General features: G+C 44.1%; 3 protein-coding genes, 1 long non-coding RNA gene and 1 other non-coding gene across 5 annotated transcripts; 3 read left to right on the top strand and 2 right to left on the bottom strand.

The window, feature by feature from the left end:
* Positions 1 to 307: 307 nt before the first annotated feature.
* wtap (WT1 associated protein) lies at positions 308 to 6,023 on the top strand. Its single transcript, XM_054760979.1, has 8 exons — positions 308 to 501; positions 1,036 to 1,071; positions 1,167 to 1,222; positions 1,303 to 1,361; positions 1,470 to 1,588; positions 3,203 to 3,381; positions 5,093 to 5,247; positions 5,330 to 6,023. The coding sequence occupies exons 2-8, from the start codon at positions 1,042 to 1,044 to the stop codon at positions 5,965 to 5,967; spliced, it is 1,236 nt and encodes a 411-aa protein (XP_054616954.1). The 5' UTR covers positions 308 to 501; positions 1,036 to 1,041; the 3' UTR covers positions 5,968 to 6,023.
* Positions 6,024 to 6,721: 698 nt separating this feature from the next.
* Positions 6,722 to 10,871, top strand: acat2 (acetyl-CoA acetyltransferase 2). Its single transcript, XM_054760980.1, has 9 exons — positions 6,722 to 6,935; positions 7,867 to 8,001; positions 8,094 to 8,275; positions 8,801 to 8,918; positions 9,005 to 9,148; positions 9,346 to 9,468; positions 9,683 to 9,837; positions 9,906 to 10,016; positions 10,080 to 10,871. Exons 1-9 carry the CDS (start codon positions 6,887 to 6,889, stop codon positions 10,245 to 10,247), a joined length of 1,185 nt encoding a protein of 394 aa, XP_054616955.1. The 5' UTR covers positions 6,722 to 6,886; the 3' UTR covers positions 10,248 to 10,871.
* Positions 10,674 to 17,334, bottom strand: tcp1 (t-complex 1). Its single transcript, XM_054760978.1, has 12 exons — positions 17,169 to 17,334; positions 16,631 to 16,716; positions 16,427 to 16,555; positions 15,819 to 15,916; positions 15,639 to 15,749; positions 15,373 to 15,554; positions 15,011 to 15,137; positions 13,550 to 13,725; positions 13,340 to 13,463; positions 13,066 to 13,258; positions 12,819 to 12,982; positions 10,674 to 11,266 (listed from the first exon to the last, which is right to left on the bottom strand). Exons 1-12 carry the CDS (start codon positions 17,239 to 17,241, stop codon positions 11,053 to 11,055), a joined length of 1,677 nt encoding a protein of 558 aa, XP_054616953.1. The 5' UTR covers positions 17,242 to 17,334; the 3' UTR covers positions 10,674 to 11,052.
* Positions 11,658 to 14,116, top strand: LOC129171893 (uncharacterized). Its single transcript, XR_008566855.1, has 3 exons — positions 11,658 to 11,685; positions 11,755 to 11,826; positions 14,023 to 14,116. It is a non-coding gene; the product is annotated as an uncharacterized LOC129171893 (long non-coding RNA).
* Positions 16,791 to 16,927, bottom strand: LOC129172750 (small nucleolar RNA SNORA29). Its single transcript, XR_008567079.1, has one exon. It is a non-coding gene; the product is annotated as a small nucleolar RNA SNORA29 (small nucleolar RNA).
* Positions 17,335 to 17,647: the final 313 nt, after the last annotated feature.

Genomic DNA, 17,647 nt, shown 5'->3' with positions numbered 1-17,647 from the left:
TAAGAGCAACATTTTGGCAAAATAATCACAAAAACCTGGTGACGTCAGACAAGAGTAGAAAAAAGATCGTGTATGCAAAGAAGATGGACTTCTCTCATTGTATTGTTCAGCTGGAAACGCGGACACAAATGTTAGTTTGAAAACTATAAAATTCGTATGCCCTTATAAAAATAACGACAAAATAACAACTGTTATTATTGTTAACAATGTAAACAGTGTATTTTAACATTATTGTTTTTCTGTTAGTACTGGTCTCTAAACCGTAACAGAGTGAGTCAGCATTTCCTTACACCGTTTCTTGGTCGTACTCGGCAGTCGGGCGAGCAGAGCACCGCCATCCACAGCCTGCCATTCTGTCCTACCGTCGCCGAAGAAGATGGTGGTGACCAACGCGGTGCGCCCGGACCAAATATAAACCCGCCTTTAACTTCGCCCGAGACGCCAAACGCAAGGAATTGTCGCTGTTCATAGACCAGGAGACCACCTACCGAAAGGGGGCTGGTAAGTAAACCAAGGCATTGACGAAGGCCTGTTACGTTGCAGTCAAGACGAGTCCGCTAGTTTGAGGAAAAGGAGCAAAAGGGAGGGAGTCGTTTCCTTCACCGCCATTTTGTGACAACAAGGTGCCAAAAAACAGACACAAGATTCGCGCGCTTCCTGCACATAAGTCACATGAATATTGAAATCAGGCGGCGTTCATTTGATACCAGTGGTCTTATTTTAGCAACGGAAGCAGTACAGTATGTACTTTTAGCCGAGTAGCGTTAACATTAGCTTGTTCTCCGTTTCCTGCTAGCAGCTAGCTGTCGCGAGGCTCTAATGCTCTTTGCTAGCCGTCAGCTCCATGCTTATTATTTCTTCCTGTAACATTGAAACGTTACGATCCACACTAAGCGTTATGTTTAACACATAGTGCATATTTAGTAGTTGACGAGAGTCCCCCCCATGTGGTCAGTTCAAAGTGCGTGCACAGCATGTGATGCAGTTATTTTGAACCTATTAGCTTGAAACCACAAGTGTTTTTTTCTTTTGCAGTTCACAATGACCAACGAGGAGCCTTTACCCAAAAAGGTGAGCCTGTCTTGTTGTTGTTCTACTATCTTCTACTGTCACTTCAATGCATTTTGTGGTCATTATTGACTGCCCCGTGTTGTCTTTTCACCCAGGTTCGCCTCAGTGAATCTGATATGAAGACCTTGACCAGAGAGGAGCTGTGCACAAGGTACATATTCAACCACTAGTGACATATGTCTTGTGCATACTGGGTTGAGCACTGCATTGTCACATGTATTGTCATTATAGGTGGAAACAGCATGAGGCATACGTGCAGGTCCTGGAGGCGAAATATGCAGAACTGTGTTGTAAGTATACATACACGGTCACAGTGCGTGACAGAAGCGGAATTGTTAGATTTCGCTCACAATATTTGTGATTGTGGAATATTTTCTGATGCTGTTACTTTCTATCAGCTAATGATGTAACAGGCTTGAAGGAATCTGAGGAAAAGCTCAAGCAGCAGCAGCAGGAGTCTGCACGCAGGGAGAACATCTTGGTCATGCGGCTTGCCACCAAGGAGCAGGAATGCACAGTATGTATATATGATTTTGTTCTTCTCAATTACCATACACACATACATCCACATATATATATATATATATATATATATATATATATAATAGCTTTATGCTGCCCTCATTAGCATGTCAAAGGAATTGCACACACGATGAATTAATTTTCATATTCAAATGCTAGGGATGTTAAAAATGTTTTAGATGTTTTGATAGCATGCCTGCAAGCTATCTAATCAGATAAAGCACCAAAATACCCTTAATTTGATACTGAAAACACTTCCCTAACTTCAGTATTAAGGAAGTTACGGCAACTTTTGTTGCGAGATATTATGCTTTTACCATTGACACAAGGTGTGATCGAGACCAATCAACAATTTAGAATGATTAAGCAAAGCAAAACATGGAAAGTGTTAACAACTTTTATTGTAACTGAATTTAAATATTTAATCTAACTACTTGGTGAATTTATATAACTAATTTTGGGATACGTGGTGTTTTGCATTGTCAGACTTTGAAAAAAACAAATTCACATGAGTGCTGGTAAATAGATCAAATCAAGTAACCGTCCTTACATACCTTTTTTTTATCCCACTCTGATGTTGCAATGTTGACGTTGCATAAAAGTCAGATTCCAGACTGAACGGGAAAGCTTAAAAAACATGATAAACCAGCATCCAAAGTGTGAAAATGCACACAACCAGCAATAAAGCCTAATTTTCAGGGAATCCCCAGTACTCTCTCATGCAGGCACGCATAAACAGTGACATTTTTTCACTGTCGCGAAGCATGGGGATTTTAACATATCTACAAATGAAAATTGATGTTATGGTCAAAATATTGAACATTACAAGTGCACAATTCATGAAATAAGTAAAGATGAGCTAGGTGCCTACATTTAAACCTAGAGGGTGAAGAGTCTAACTAAATGTAATGCTTTAGTTATTATAGTTGTTTCTAGCCCCGTGTTGACACTGCATTTGCTTCCATGCACTTTAGGCACATTTGCATGCAGGCACTTTTAGGTGTCCGGTAAAGGTTAAACAGTTCTTCATAAGTGGTGGTGGTAAGTTCCCTTCACTGCCACTTTTAAAGGATGAGTTGTTTACTTTAAAGCATGGTTGTTTCAGATGATCCTGTTCCAACGCTGACACACCTGCCAAATTGTCACAATCATGTGTAGTTGTTCTCTTTCATAAGGATGTGGTGAAATTAAAATTGCATAATTGTCTTTACATGATAAGAGTCTGCAAATGCAGCCAACACATCTCAACGTGGAAGAAAACGATAGCCTCACTATGTCAGCGAACAGGAGGACTCCTCATAGACACGCCGCGTTATAATTGAATTTTTCAAAGTGTTTCCCCTGCCCCCTGAAAAACGTACCCCAAACTGTTGACTCTCGTTGTAGGAACTAAAAATCAAGTAATTTTACCTTTGACGAAACTGAAATTAGCTGAAGTTAACTGAAGTTTTTAAAGCTGCTAGGTTTGAAAAATGTCTCATGTTGCTGCACATCCCCGGAAGTCCGCTAGTGCCTGCCACGGGAGAACCACCTCATACCTCGAAAACCACTGCAACAGAGAAGTCCTCCTCATTGCTGCTCATTAACACCAGGTTGTTTCATCCTGCAGACGCACATCCAGTACCTCAAGCAAGTCCAGCAGCCCAGTGCGGCCCAACTGCGCTCATCCATGGTGGACCCGGCCATCAACTTGTTTTTCCTCAAAATGAAGGGTGAACTGGAACAGACTAAAGACAAACTGGAGCAGGCCCAAAATGAACTGAGTGCCTGGAAATTTACACCTGATAGGTAAAGACAATCAAAAAATAACACCCGCCCCACCACCACCTCCCCAATAGAAGTCAAGACTTCCTCACGTCCCCCCCCACCACCACCCTCACTCTCACTGCAGGAACTATGGTGGGGGGGAAAGCTGACAAAAAATGAGTCGCACTACCAAAAAACTTCATGTTTTTGTACTGTTCTGCGGCAGCCGCACTTCACATAAACTAAAAAAAAAAAAAAAAAAAGACAGTATGGTCAGGTGACACTTGTGTCTCAGCTCTGTGTACCCCACCGCCGTCCAAGGGCCTGAAGGAGTCTGGACTGTTCCTGAAGAGGCGGTCGACCCCCTCACCCCCCTCTTTACAACACGGATATGCCCTCCCGCCTTCTCCGCTCAAAGCAAACAGCTAAAATAGGGGGCGGCTAGCCTAAAACTTCAATTGGAACAATTTAAAGACAATTGTCGTACTCGTAAGCTGTGGATTATGCCACACATACCTGAGACATGTACCGACTTGTTGGACAGTCTAGATATGATGCAGTCACACCAGGACAGTTCTAGGATTTAAAAGTAAGACTTCGGGGGAGGGGCACTAGAACTGTGGGCGGAGCCACGTCCTTGTCCACAAAAGGACTTGATTGAAGCGCGAGGGTCAACTCGCCCACTCACGGTAGAGTGTATTTCCATGTTTTGTGTTTTGTTGAATTTTGTGACTTGTTTTCTTTTCATCGGCCTCTCATTTGACATTTTTTTTTTTGCTGTGGAGCAGCAGCACACGTACGGCAGTGTGTTTCCCAACACGCTTGTGAACATTTTGCACCGAGACGACAGCGAAACACACTGCTGTACGTCCACATGAGTCCTGTTTGCAAGCTGTCAATGCAATGTTGATGACAAATGTATCACTTGTATTTCTGTGTTTATTTGTGAGCTTCAACCTCATGACCGCTCTCGTAGACATGTTGTCCCCCCCCTCTATAATTACATAATCGCTCATGCTTAAGTTCATTCAGTGACTTTACAGCTCCATTTGGGCGGGGACTCACTTCCTCACACCAATCAAGAGCATTTAAGTGCCTTGGTAACAAGTTGTTAAAGGTGCAGTAAGTTTAAACGAGTGCTACTTTCATTACGTTTTGTTAGATGAGTATCTTCTGGCCTGGGTAGATGCACATTTTTACTATTTTTAGTATCTCAGTCAAGTTAGGAAACTTTGTCAAACAGAGTTCCAGAAATTGCTCTTGTTAAAATCCACTGGACTTTAAAGGTGAAAAAGTAGCGCCATGAAACTCATTGATGTTGACTGTTATTGTTGCTTTGTACTTAAAGGGATGGTCTCACAAGCTGGCATTTTTTTACATCAGGTTTAAAGTCTAATGTTTAATTGCATTGTGACATTTGTTTGTAGATGAAAGTTGCTACTTGCATCTCTTTATTGACTACTTAACAAAATGTATTGAAAGGTGCATCCCATCATTTCATCATTCCCAGTGTGGATGGCTGGTTTGAGGTTCTGTTAAACTTGAATCTTTTAGAATACGTAGCTCATTGTGGTGCAATGGAAAATTGTTACAAAAACTTTTTGACTAATCTCTACATGTTTTCTTTGTTGGGGATTTTTATTATAGTTGATAGTCTTAGATTTGTGGCTAGCAAGGGTGTCTTGATGACTTTGTGGGGAATGTCTTTGCCTCCCGTGTTCATCATGTGATGTGAGACTTGTTTCCTTTGCAGCCAAACTGGGAAGAAGCTGATGGCCAAGTGTCGCATGCTGATTCAGGAAAACCAAGAGTTGGGGAGGCAGCAGTCCCAGGGACGCGTGGCCCAGCTGGAGGCCGAGTTGGCCCTGCAGAAGAAGTACAGCGAGGAGCTTAAGAGCAGTCAAGATGGTGAGAACGTAACCTAGATTTCAGGATTTGCTGTTACTCCTGAAAGGTGTTCTGATTTTTTGATAATGCTTCCACCCCGCAGAGCTGAATGACTTCATCATCCAGCTGGACGAGGAAGTGGAAGGGATGCAGAGTACCATCCTCGTCCTGCAGCAGCAACTCAAGGACACCCGCCAGCAGCTCACCCAGACTCCGGGGGCTCCAGCCGGACCGGGACCCAGTAGGACTTCGCCGTCCGCCGCCGAGCCGGCAGCCCAACTCCCTCAGCAGGCCGACGCCCGCTCTGACCCGGCAGGCAAAGACTTTGGGAGGGTGGCCAACGGGCCAAGCAAGGGCGGCTCGTCCCAGAGAAGCGACACCGCCACACCCAGCCTCTACCGGGAGGTCAGTAGCACCGACGAAGACTTTGCCATGTCCCCCATGGCGTCCAGCCCCGGTGAAGCCGAGACCAAGCTGTCCAACCACTCTGAGGAGGCGTCAGGGAGTCAGAGTAGTGCTGCGCGGGCTGGAGGACCTGTGGGTTTGAGCGCAGGGTATGAGAGTGTAGACTCTCCGACGGGCAGTGAGACCTCATTGACTCAGCACTCCAACGACACGGACTCCACCACCGACCCGCATGAGGACAAGGCTGCCCAGGTCACCAAGGGCACCAGGACTTCAGGGTCACGGCACGCTCAGAACGGCCTGGACTCCACCACGAGCGACGGTGCTGTTTTGTAATGTACTCTGAAAAATGTATGGTCTCTTTATTCTTTCTTTTTTTTTTTTATACAGAACACAGAACAAGACGACAAATGCATAGTGTGTAACGCAGCACTGCTGTCTAAGACGTTTAGTTTTCCTGCCCTCCCCCCTTTGCTTCTTGTGCAAACTGTCACATTTGTGGCACACAACATGGCAAATGGTTAATGTTAGACATCCATTGAGTGGTGTATGATTTCAAAACTCGTACTTTTAATCCTGCTCTTGATTTCAGTCAGCTGCTGACCATCTGGTGTTGTAACTCATTAAGTCGCTCAATTCACAGAATTACAGTACATCTCACTTCGATGTTGGCCTGTGTTTATTTTTTATTTCAATTTTAAATTTCATTAAAAAGTTCGGTTGGAAAGATTCTGTGAGTAGTTTATAAGAGATGTTCACATGCTGACTTCAGTCCTTTTCATGTACTGACCAAATACCAATAAAGATTTTTAATACTAAATCAATCCACTTATTACTCCTGATCAATGCAGAAGTGTGACTGTATTGCTAAGTAACTGATTATTTAAAGCTAATTTAATAATACATCCAATTTATATTACCTGCGTCTCACCTACTAATCCAAGGAATACCTTCATTTTCCCAGCTAAGGTGTAAGCATAAAATGAGTAATCAGTACAGAAGTACATAACATGCATCCAGGCAGATGGAAAATTACAGTTTGGAAAAATGTTTTAGAAAAAAAGCGATGTATCCCTTTGGTTGTGTAAAGGGGTATGACAGTTGTTTCGCCAGGACACAGGGTGGCGCTAGCGTGCCGTTACACTCCAGCAACGATGAGTGAGTGAGCGTGTCAGAGTGAGAGTCAAACAGGACCAGCCTGAAGTGCACTGTGCACACCGGGACATAGGCAGCAAACGTCGTGAAGGCGTGTAACATGAACGCACATCCTGTTGTCATCGTTTCTGCCGCACGGACACCAATTGGTAAAGTATACAAACCTTTAACACCATGTTCATTCATTTAAAAACACCTTCATTTGTACGTCGTGCAGCTGTTTTCTTCTTTAATTTCGCCAAACTGTGGCTCGTCGTTCTCTTGGCGTTGTGTTATTATTTTTTGCTACGCATGACTTATCTGTTTTGGAGCTAGATGCTATTTGGTGAAATTATTGTTAATGAGCTGTCTTCTTTCTCGGGAGTTTGAATCATTTAATTTCAGTCGTCAATGAGTGATTTCATGCCGTTCGATCATGCTGATCTCCTATTGGTTCACACTAGTTTCCAGTGCTGTGATTGGCTGATTGTTCATAGTGCCACTGAAAGACTGAGAGAACCCACATTGCCCATTTGGTTAGCTACTCATTTAAAGCATTTTAGTTGGTGAGTTTCGCATCTAAACTGTGGCTCATGGTTTCTTCTTTTTACTGCGGATGACTTATCCAATTTAGAAACTAGTTAAATCGTGCAATACGTGTTAAACTATTGGAAATTAGCTATTTTATGAGCTGAATTTGAGTTATAAGTGATTTCCCGACTTTACACCATGCTGACCTCCTATTGGTTCACATTTGTGCATGGGTAGGTTGAGGGCTGTGATTGGTCAGTTGTTTATTGTGTCACGGAAGGAGCCCTCTTTTGATTGGCTAATCATTATATGCAGGACATCGGACGTTAATTCATCAGAATACATCCACAGCATGTCTGATAAACAAGAGGAAGTAATTTATGAACGTTTGTTTCTCAGATTTAGCAACTATTATTTCCACATTTCAGAAAAATATTTAATTTGGTAGATGTGGTTTTAAATACATTTTTATAATGAAGTATATAATGGTTTAAAAAAACTAAAGTGTAATTAACCACATCAAAAACTTTTTTCTTTCTTATCTAATTATTGTTGTACTTGTTTACACAGGGTCCCTCAATGGTTCTTTGTCCACGGTACCTTTGCCTGACCTGTGTTCAGTGGTGATAAAAGATGTCCTAAAGCGGGCAGAAGTGAAGTCGGAAGATGTGTCAGAGGTCATAATGGGCCATGTCCTGACAGCAGGTAATATCAGTACGAATGATATTACCTGGCTATATCAGTACGACTGATATTACCTGGCATCCTGTATTTTTTTTTAACATATTGCTTTTCAGGTCATGGTCAGAACCCAGCGCGTCAGGCCAGTGTCGGGGCAGGTATCCCCTACTCTGTACCAGCGTGGAGCTGCCAGATGGTGTGTGGCTCTGGGCTTAAAGCTGTTTGCCTGGGGGCTCAGTCCATCCAGACTGGAGAGTCTACTGTGGTAGTGGCGGGGGGCATGGAGAGTATGAGCAGGGTAAGTAAGACCACCAGACATTTCTGTTTTAAGGTCAATTCATAAAACAGAAAAAACCTTTCTGATCAATTATAAAATCTAGTATTTTCGGAATATATTCCATATGTATATTAAGTGTCTGGTAGGCGGAGATCAACAATGGCTCAAATGTTTGTGCTTTCCCTTGTGACAAGCAAGACAAATAGGATTATGACGTTAATACTTTAGTTGTGCCATTGAGCAACTCTAAAGAAACAGCACCATCTGGTGGCCAACCGCTGCCATTACTTTTTACATTTTGCGGAACAGTCACCAGAGGGGGCTGTTTCTCCTACCCTTTGAATACTGTGTGTGTACATTTTTATGTTCATTCATATGCAAAAATATGCTTGTCATTTTTTAAATGCTGTACATGATTTAAAAAACAAAATTAGTTATATTTTATGTACAGTACAATCTGTAAATTAAATATTTCGTATTAATTAAATATAGGTGTATAGTAGTAAGTGATAAGTGGTGGGGAAAAAAAGGTTACCGTCTTCTCAGGCTCCTCACATGCTGCACATGAGGGCAGGAGTAAAACTGGGAGACGCCGCCCTGCAGGACTCCATGGTGGCAGACGCTCTGACGGACGCCTTTCATGGATACCACATGGGCATCACAGGTGTGCCGTTGTTGTAGTGATGATGGGGGGGAAATTTATTGCAAGAAGCCATAAGAACCTTTTTTTTTCTTTCTTTTTCTTCTCAGCGGAGAACGTGGCCAAGCAGTGGGGCATCAGTCGTGAGGCACAGGACCTGTTCGCTGTCGGGTCGCAGAACAAAGCCGAAGCTGCGCAGAAAGCAGGATACTTCCAGCAGGAGATTGTTCCAGTGGCGGTGCCGTCTCGGAAAGGTAAGCACTCGCACTGATTTTGAGTGGTTTACTTGGGTTATGTATGGTGGTTATAAATATTAACTGGCTGGATGAGCAATCACAATTGTTCCTACATGCATTTTGTTGTATCCAGAAGATGTCCAAGGTATACATTGTAGTTATCTACTGTACAACCGTGCTAAATGTAACTTCCATCTTTCCCCTCCCCTCTTTAGGGCTGGTGGAAGTGACAGCGGATGAGTTTCCTCGACATGGCAGCAACCTTGAGAGCATGTCCAAGCTCAAATCCTACTTCATTAAGGACAGCAGTGGCACCGTCACCGCTGGGAACGCCTCAGGTGAGGATAGTTATATAATGCACTCCCTTTAAATACACAATCTATGTTCCTCTGCATTTTATGTTGACCAAATTGTGGCACACATCTTCTCGCTTACTCCTAAGCAATGCTCATTCATAAACATGTTCAACTATTGGCTCATCTGTTAGACAACTTGTTAGTGGGCAGGATAGCCTGATATATGACACTTTACTTGTGGTATTTTAACACCAAGGTATTAACGACGGCGCAGCCGCCACAGTGCTCATGAGCCAATCAGAAGCTTCGAGGCGGGGCATAGCACCCATGGCCAAGATTGTGTCGTGGGCTCAAGCTGGCATCGATCCATCCATCATGGGAACTGCACCAATACCTGCTATCAGGAAAGCGGTGAGATCTTTACGACGCTACATGGGACAAAATCGTCCTTGATAACGTTCAGGCTTGTTCTTCAACAGGTTGAGAAAGCTGGATGGCAGCTGGACCAGGTAGATCTATTTGAGATCAATGAGGCATTCGCTGCACAGTCCGTCGCGGTGGTTAAAGAACTCGGACTAAAAGAAGAAAAGGTATACACCCAGTATACGTCCAGTAAATTTATTATAAATTTTAAAAAATGTTCCTTGCTTTAGGTAAATGTCAATGGTGGCGCTATTGCACTGGGTCACCCTGTGGGGATGTCAGGCTGCAGAGTGCTGGTGACGCTGCTTCACAACCTCCAGAGGACAGGGGGCAGAAAGGGAGTAGCGTCCCTGTGCATCGGAGGAGGGATGGGCATCGCCATGTGTGTGGAGGTCTGACACGTGCATCTTAAATCAGGGATGCTAATATTTGCACTGCCAGTGCTCATGACACCAAAACACGTTATTTCTGCCGTGAAAAATAGCTGATTCTCGATGTGAATTGCTAGCTAAACATGGATCACTGTCACTTGGGGGTGGTGGGGGCACCGTAGGCCGTGTCAAAATCACTTCATCTCACTCATTTTAATTGGCGGGTAACAGCAGTATGACAAAACAATTGCGTACTTTGATTTTATTTTTAAACTTTTTTTGGTGTCATGTGCACTTTAAGTTGTGCAATGTAACATGTTTACCTGCCTGACACTGGTGACCTTGCTTTTCTCACTGTACTCTACCCAACTGACTTACAGCATTTCCTCCAATGACATACCCCTAATACATGCCTGCTACTCCCTGCAGTTGAGTAAATTGACACCTCAGCCATAGAAGTACAGTAGTTTTAATAGAAGCCACCTGCATCATGTATCCATCTAGTGCTTATTTGCTGACACTGAAAAGCTTGAACAGTTTCTCTCTTGCTCTTAAATCAAGACATTCCACATGTGCCATGCAGTTATCGCTGCCTTTACTCTAGTACTTCCTGTAAATATCCTGACATGAAGCAATAAAACCTAAAGCAGTCATGGAATTTTTATTAAGTGTCCAAACCAAAAGACAAATCACTTACAGTTCCTGTGGAGGCCAGGGGGCTGGGGGGGTGACACACACACAGTAAAGAGGCAAAGTGCGACGCCTACACTGGAGCAACAGCCATGAAGAGTTCCATACGTGGAGAAACGAGGTCGACCCATCAGCCTCTTCACTAACCCTCCAGAGATCCAGACTGCACAGCATCTCTGTAAGACTGGCCCCCCTCCTTCGGCTCAGGGAACAGTTTGATGAGGTCATCAATACGCAGGATGGTGATGGCTGCCTCTGTGGCGAATTTGAGGCTCTTCGTCTTAACCATGGTGGGCTCGTACACGCCGGCCTGGCGGTTGTCTCTGGGTTTGCCGTTCAACAGGTCCAGGCCGATCCTGAGAGACAATAATTAGTTAAATATATAAATGATACAATTCCTCAATTAGATGCCACCTGAACAAACAGCATACCGCAAATTAACCTTTCGGCCCTTTGGGGAAAAAAATGGCACAGGAGTAGGAGGGCTGTAATAAGTGTCACAGTAAACCATTGCAACAACAATACAAAGCAGGTGTAACCAGGGTAGAAAATAACTCATCTCCCTTCATATAATTATAAATATCAATAATTCCCTTCATATAAAGAAAAATGATTAAATAAAATGACATACTCGTTAGCCAACGTCACGTGGTGAGTCCTGTGATTCCACGTAACCAATCCGTGTCTCACCTCCTGGTCACATGACTGCCTCAAACCAATGAAATGGCTAACAGGAAGCTGCTGACACTCGTATTGGGAAACACTTGCTGCACAGGTAGGCTTGTAAAGTAACTTCACACTCTTAATTTATGTTTCTGACACTCCTGCATTGAATGCATTGTAGGCGCCAGCTACCGCTACCGTGATCGGGAGCACTCGGAGCATTGTATTGGAGAACATACATCTAACGGAACTGGTAAGTGTTGCTAACGCTAGCTTCACTTAGCTTAGCCATCCGGTCCTATTCATTTGTATGGGCCGGTTAGCACAAACAGCAATGCCCGATTCTCAAAAGGAGTAAACGAAATCAACATCCACATCGTTTGATGTTGAAGGACTGTGGAATTGTTGCAATTTGTCTAATTCTGTGACACGTTTGAACCGAATTCATTGTCATTCATTAATGGTTGTGAATGAATGCACCTAACTGTTGTATAACATTCACATTGTAGAATTTTGTGATAAATGACAGCACAATATTATGTCATAGATTGAAGTATATTACTTGTTATATTCTCGATACATTATGCAATTAGTATATCAACGAAACTTGTGTGCACACTGTAATACTAACTTTGTATGTCTACGGCTCTGTAGTAATTAGAAATTCATACACAGGCCAGGTTTTGTACCGTAAAGTTGATGGCGAGCTAAGCGATTCGAAGCGAATATGGTCTCCATATTGAAGTGGATGAAATGCACAGCTGCTCCCTCAGGGCTGGCAGGAGGTTGCTGCCCGGCAGCTGACCTTAACTGTTTTCGTTTGTTCCCCTTAAACCTACCTGTCACACGAGGTCATCTTGGCTTCATTGCTGCAACAAAGACTCAATGGACTACTGAACTGTGAAAAAGTACTGTGAACAGTACTCGCTCCTGCATATTTTTGTAAACAGCACCTACTGAATGGCCAAGCACTGAAATAGTCCATCTTGTATATTTTGCATATGGTTGTGGGTTTATGTACTGTATACCTGTATATGTAAATATTCAATATACGGCATTAGCAAAACTCAGTCTGTCACTAACCCAAAAAGTGTAAAATGTCAATAAATGGAATTCTAAACAAATTTAAATGGGGGGGGGAAACCAACTGGGGGAAAAAGAAGTGATTTCATAGTGCCCAGCTTGCAGGGCTTCAGCTGGATGTGGACACACTTTTCAGTCTGCAGTATGAGAAGAAACACTCACCACTTGAGATTTTTGCGTTCAGGATTCACTTGAGCCTCATTGTGGAAGGCTCGCAGCTTGGCCACCAGGTCGGTAGAGTCCTGCGCTGCGTTCACTGCCAGTGTTTTGGGGATGACCAGGAGAGACCGGGCAAACTCTGCGATGGCCAGCTGCTCTCGGGAACCCTAAAAGACATAATTTAAAAAAACATCTGCATATTGCTGCAGATGTAGCTGCACTGCAGCTGACGTCCAGGAACATCCATTACCATGCTAGTAGCGTAATTCTCCAGGTAAATTGACAGGGCCGCCTCCACAGCGCCGCCTCCTGGGACCACAGACTTTGATTCCAGCACCCTCTTCACCACACAGAGTGCGTCGTGCAGTGAACGCTCCATCTCATCACACATGAAGTCATTGGCGCCACGCAGAATGATTGAGGCTGACGTGCGTGCTTTGGTGCTAAAAAATACACAGGTAGGAAACACTGGAAGACGCTCGCATCACTGACTGGCAGTACGACATCTAGAAAAGAAGAATTACTTCTTGACAAGGATGAGTTCATCATCACAGATGCGTTCCTGCACGACCTCCTCGGCTTGGCCCAGCATGGTGGCCTCAAATGTCTCCTCTCCCTCCAAATTGGTCAGAGATGGGCACAGGGTGGCTGATGGCAGGGGAAAGAAATGGGCAAACCCCATCACAACAGGTCACCAAAACAGGGAAGAAAAAAAGCAGATTTCATCTTCATACCTCCCGTGGCCTTGGCGATGCGTTTGAGGTCCTTCTTGAGAACTCTCCTGACTGCCATGGCTCCAACATCCACAAAGTACTTCAGGCACATGTCATCAATGCCACCAGTGGTCAACACCACATTGGCCCCTGACGCCAGAATCTTCTGGATCCTCTCCTTGGTGATGTCCGACTCCCTGGAACAAACATTTTGTTTTTATTAGTCATTCTTGGTTCCTGTCAGTATCGCAGTGCATTTAGAGGCTGGATGAATGGTTCCCAGGTTCAGTTACTGCTCAGAAGGTTTCATTGTCAATTAGATACCGTAATGTCCGCTGTATAAGCCGCTACTTTTCCTCCTCACGCTTCAAACCCTGCAATTTATACAGCGATGCAGCTAATTTGTGGTCACGCAACGTCTCGTGTGCTTCGGAGCAGTCAGTTTGCGCTTCACGGAGAACAGGTGAAGATGGTGCATGTGATGTGGCTTTCAGGTGAAAGGCGATCGATCAAGCGGCTTGTGTCTGCAGTTGGATCATGGCCGCGTGGAGCGGAGGTGTCGGGAGGTCCACTGTCGGCGGCGGGTCTCGGGGGCTGGATTGCTGCGTGGTGGGGAGGACAGCACAGGCTCGGGAGACTGGCGGGGTGTGTGGCGAGGGAATCGTGTGGCTGTTTGGTTCCGACACGGAAGACGACTACTTCAGTGGTTTTAGTGCGGAAGGAGGATGATGAAGACGTTAATGACTTTTTTCATGGGCGACTGTTTAAACAGCTGTATTACACGCACTGTTCGGGGGAAAACCCCCCATCTATTTAATTAAAAGTTTTCAAAAATCTGTACTAAATATCTCACATTACCACCTGGACACCTGCGGCTTACAGACAGGCGTGGCCTATATATGTACAAAATATTTTTTTCCTCTTTAAATTTAGTGGGTGCGGCTTATATTCATATTCAGGCTCATGATGGCATCAGAAGAGACTGCGTAGTTACTACATAAACCAGCTGGAGCCACAGCAGAAGAATAAAGAGGCAAGGGGAGGAAACCCTTGCACGGGGCGGTAGTATCATCCGTGTCCACCTTGCTGTTCCCTCTCCCGTGTCTATCAGCCATCTTCAAAGAGCGAGCAGCTTCAGTTTCATTATACACGACCTAAGTTTTCTTAATGCTTGTACTTATGTCACCTCACATATTGCCTGGTTTAAAATTAGAGCTTGGAAGTCAACCAGTGACAGAACAAATTGTACTGAAAACATTTAACACACAATCTTCAATCGAAGTGAATATAGTGTTTATGCACATGTGAGCCCCACATAGGAGACCAACAGCTGAGAGGCACTACTGGCTTGACTTGAAGGGGCTGAGGTTACTTTTTCCCACGCGTATCACTGTTCAGACTACTGGTGAAGTCACACAGCAAATTGAAATGGGATGATTTCTGGAAGGAAGAGAGGGGAGGGAAAAAAACAAAACAAAAAACCTTTGTCGGATCTGGTCAAGCTTCTCTGGGTCGCTGATGATGACTTGGACCCCCATCTTCATCTTGGTCTTCTGCAGACTGAAGTCCAGGCAGGCGATCTTGGCGTTGACCACACGCTTGATCATGCCTTTTAGATAGAAAGAGAATGTCGACACGTTGAAAGAGTCCCATTTGAGAAGAGTTTAAATAGGAGTGTTTGTTTGGTCAGGATAGAGACGTCACAGGTTACAAGCCACCGTGATGACAATCTCCCCTAGCCAGTGTGCTGTATCCCACGCGTATCACTGCATGTGTCATCATATTGGACACAGCAGCAAAAAGAAATGGGAAATCTGGCAACGGAGTCCTCTGAACCAACATACCTTGCGATCCGACAGTGCAGTTGAGCGCATAGCCGTTAACCAAGAAACTCTCCTTCTGGCTGCGACCGTGCGCTTTCAGCACGTTGACAGAGTTGATGGGATATTTGGCCATACCCTTTCCATCCACAAACTTGACAGCCAGGGCAGCGTCCACCACCATGTTGGCGAAGAAGTCTGCGTCACTGAGTTTCCAGATTAAGGCAGCAACGGTCTGTCAGGTTAACTCTGTAGGGAATGCTTTCTTCATGTCAAAGCAGGAAGGATACACTCCAATGATCTTGGAGGACATGGAGGTCTTGGCTGCGTTGAGTAAGCACTCCCTGCCTAGGTCGTCTGTCCCAATGGTGAGGTTTTCATTGATGTACCGCACCGCCTCCCTGAACGAGAACAGACGCATCTGTCACACAATCAAGTCGGCAACAGCTTTTTCAGTGAGCGACCCTTACTTGCAAGCCAGACGGTATCCGCTGATGACCGACGTGGGGTGAATCTTCTGCTTGACCAATTCATCCGCGCTCTTCAGCAACTCTGCAGCAAGAATGACCTAGCAGAGACGGGTATGATTAATCAATTGGCAATAATACGCATACAGTAGTCCCTCGTTTATCGCAGTTAATTGGTTCCAGACCTGACTGAATTTCCATTAAGTAGGATTCAATATTAATAATTTGAATATATATCTAATTACTGTGCTTGTTGAGATCATTTCAACCCGCAATAAATGCCTCTTCTGGCAATCACGTCTGGTGCTCGTCTTACCCAACAATGACTGACACCTAGAATATTATGCATAATTAGAATGCTTCCTCTGCCTTGTATTTTTGTTAATTTAGCCATTTTTATGGTTGAAAATGCTTAATTTAAACCAAGAATTTTTTATAATGTTCCATCCTTTCATTAGAGGCAGCAGAGATGAGGCTGCTTGTCCTCTTCAGACACAGATGGGTTAGTTTCTCTGTCCTGTTAGCATAGCCACACACCCGTGGTATAAGGCAGATGTGCGGTACTAAAACAGGATATTCCGTGACACAATTTGTGAACTGAGCTCACTCACCACAGAAGTGGTCCCATCCCCGACCTCCTTGTCCTGCAGGTCAGCCAGCTCACAGAGGACCTTGGCAGCTGGGTGCTCCACTTCCAGCAACTTCAAGATGGTGGCTCCATCATTCGTGATGGTCACATCCTGGGAGATTAATTAACAGAATGAATATGTCCTACATATACTACTAAAAAGGGGTATGTGATGGATGCAACTGACCCCAATGTCGTCCACCAACATCTTATCAAGGCCCACTGGTCCAAGGGAGCTCTTGACAATGTTGGCAATAGATGCTGCAGCCATGACTGGAATGGCAAAGAAATTCAAACCAAACATGGGCAATATAAATCAAATCATACACGACACATCATGACAAGTATTGCTGTTATTCTGTCTTTTTATTGGGTGATGAAACACAGCAGTAGCCACACCTTCAGACCAAGACAGAGTTTTTCTATCCCACTGGCATAACCATCCACTCATTACAATAAGAGTGGAAGGTACTGAAATGGGATTGGGAAGAGATCATAAAGAGGCTGGAGATTAGCGGAAGATGTACAGCTATGGTGGATATGTCAGGGTTATTTTTTAATTAGCTATAAGAGTGCACAAATCGCTACAGGCTAGCGTTAGCATATAGCGTCGCACGTGTGTTATGCCTGGAGAAAATGAACTGGCTTTGTTGTTAGCCATTAACGTCCGCTGACACAAAAACAAACTAATTGGAAATATGAAGTAAATAAACTCAGTAACTCACCATTTTGAGTGCGAACCGACTCGCCAGTTGTTCTCTGGCCGAGCACGTTTAACGGACCTTCCAATAGCGACATTTTACACCACCACCACACACCCGAGAAGAAAGGAAGCCACGGCGCAATGCATTATGGGTAAACCGGCCTTAATCGGAAACTTCGAGAACGCAAAAGAAATCATACGTTTTCAAATACAAAAATTGAATCATTTCAAATTTATCACCGATGATAAACTTTAAATTGAAAATAAAAGCTCCAGTAGCGAATTAATCGTACGTTTCATTGGTTTACTTTTGTATAAACTACATTTCCCTTAAAGCTGCAGTTCTTCTTCGTGTATTTTGTCAGTGCAGTGGAGTACTATGACGCCATCTGCTGGTCGTGTTGCATATAAACGCATTCTTGCGATGTTAAGCATTGACCAGTTTACTATTTCATAAGCTTGTGGACGTGAGAGGATTGCTAAAATATTTATTCAGTTAGT

This window comes from Dunckerocampus dactyliophorus, chromosome 19, assembly GCF_027744805.1.
Source record: "Dunckerocampus dactyliophorus isolate RoL2022-P2 chromosome 19, RoL_Ddac_1.1, whole genome shotgun sequence".
Taxonomy (NCBI): Eukaryota; Metazoa; Chordata; class Actinopteri; order Syngnathiformes; family Syngnathidae; genus Dunckerocampus; species Dunckerocampus dactyliophorus.
The sequence above is the reverse complement of the archived record's forward strand: the minus strand, read 5'-3'. Positions and strand labels throughout refer to the sequence as shown.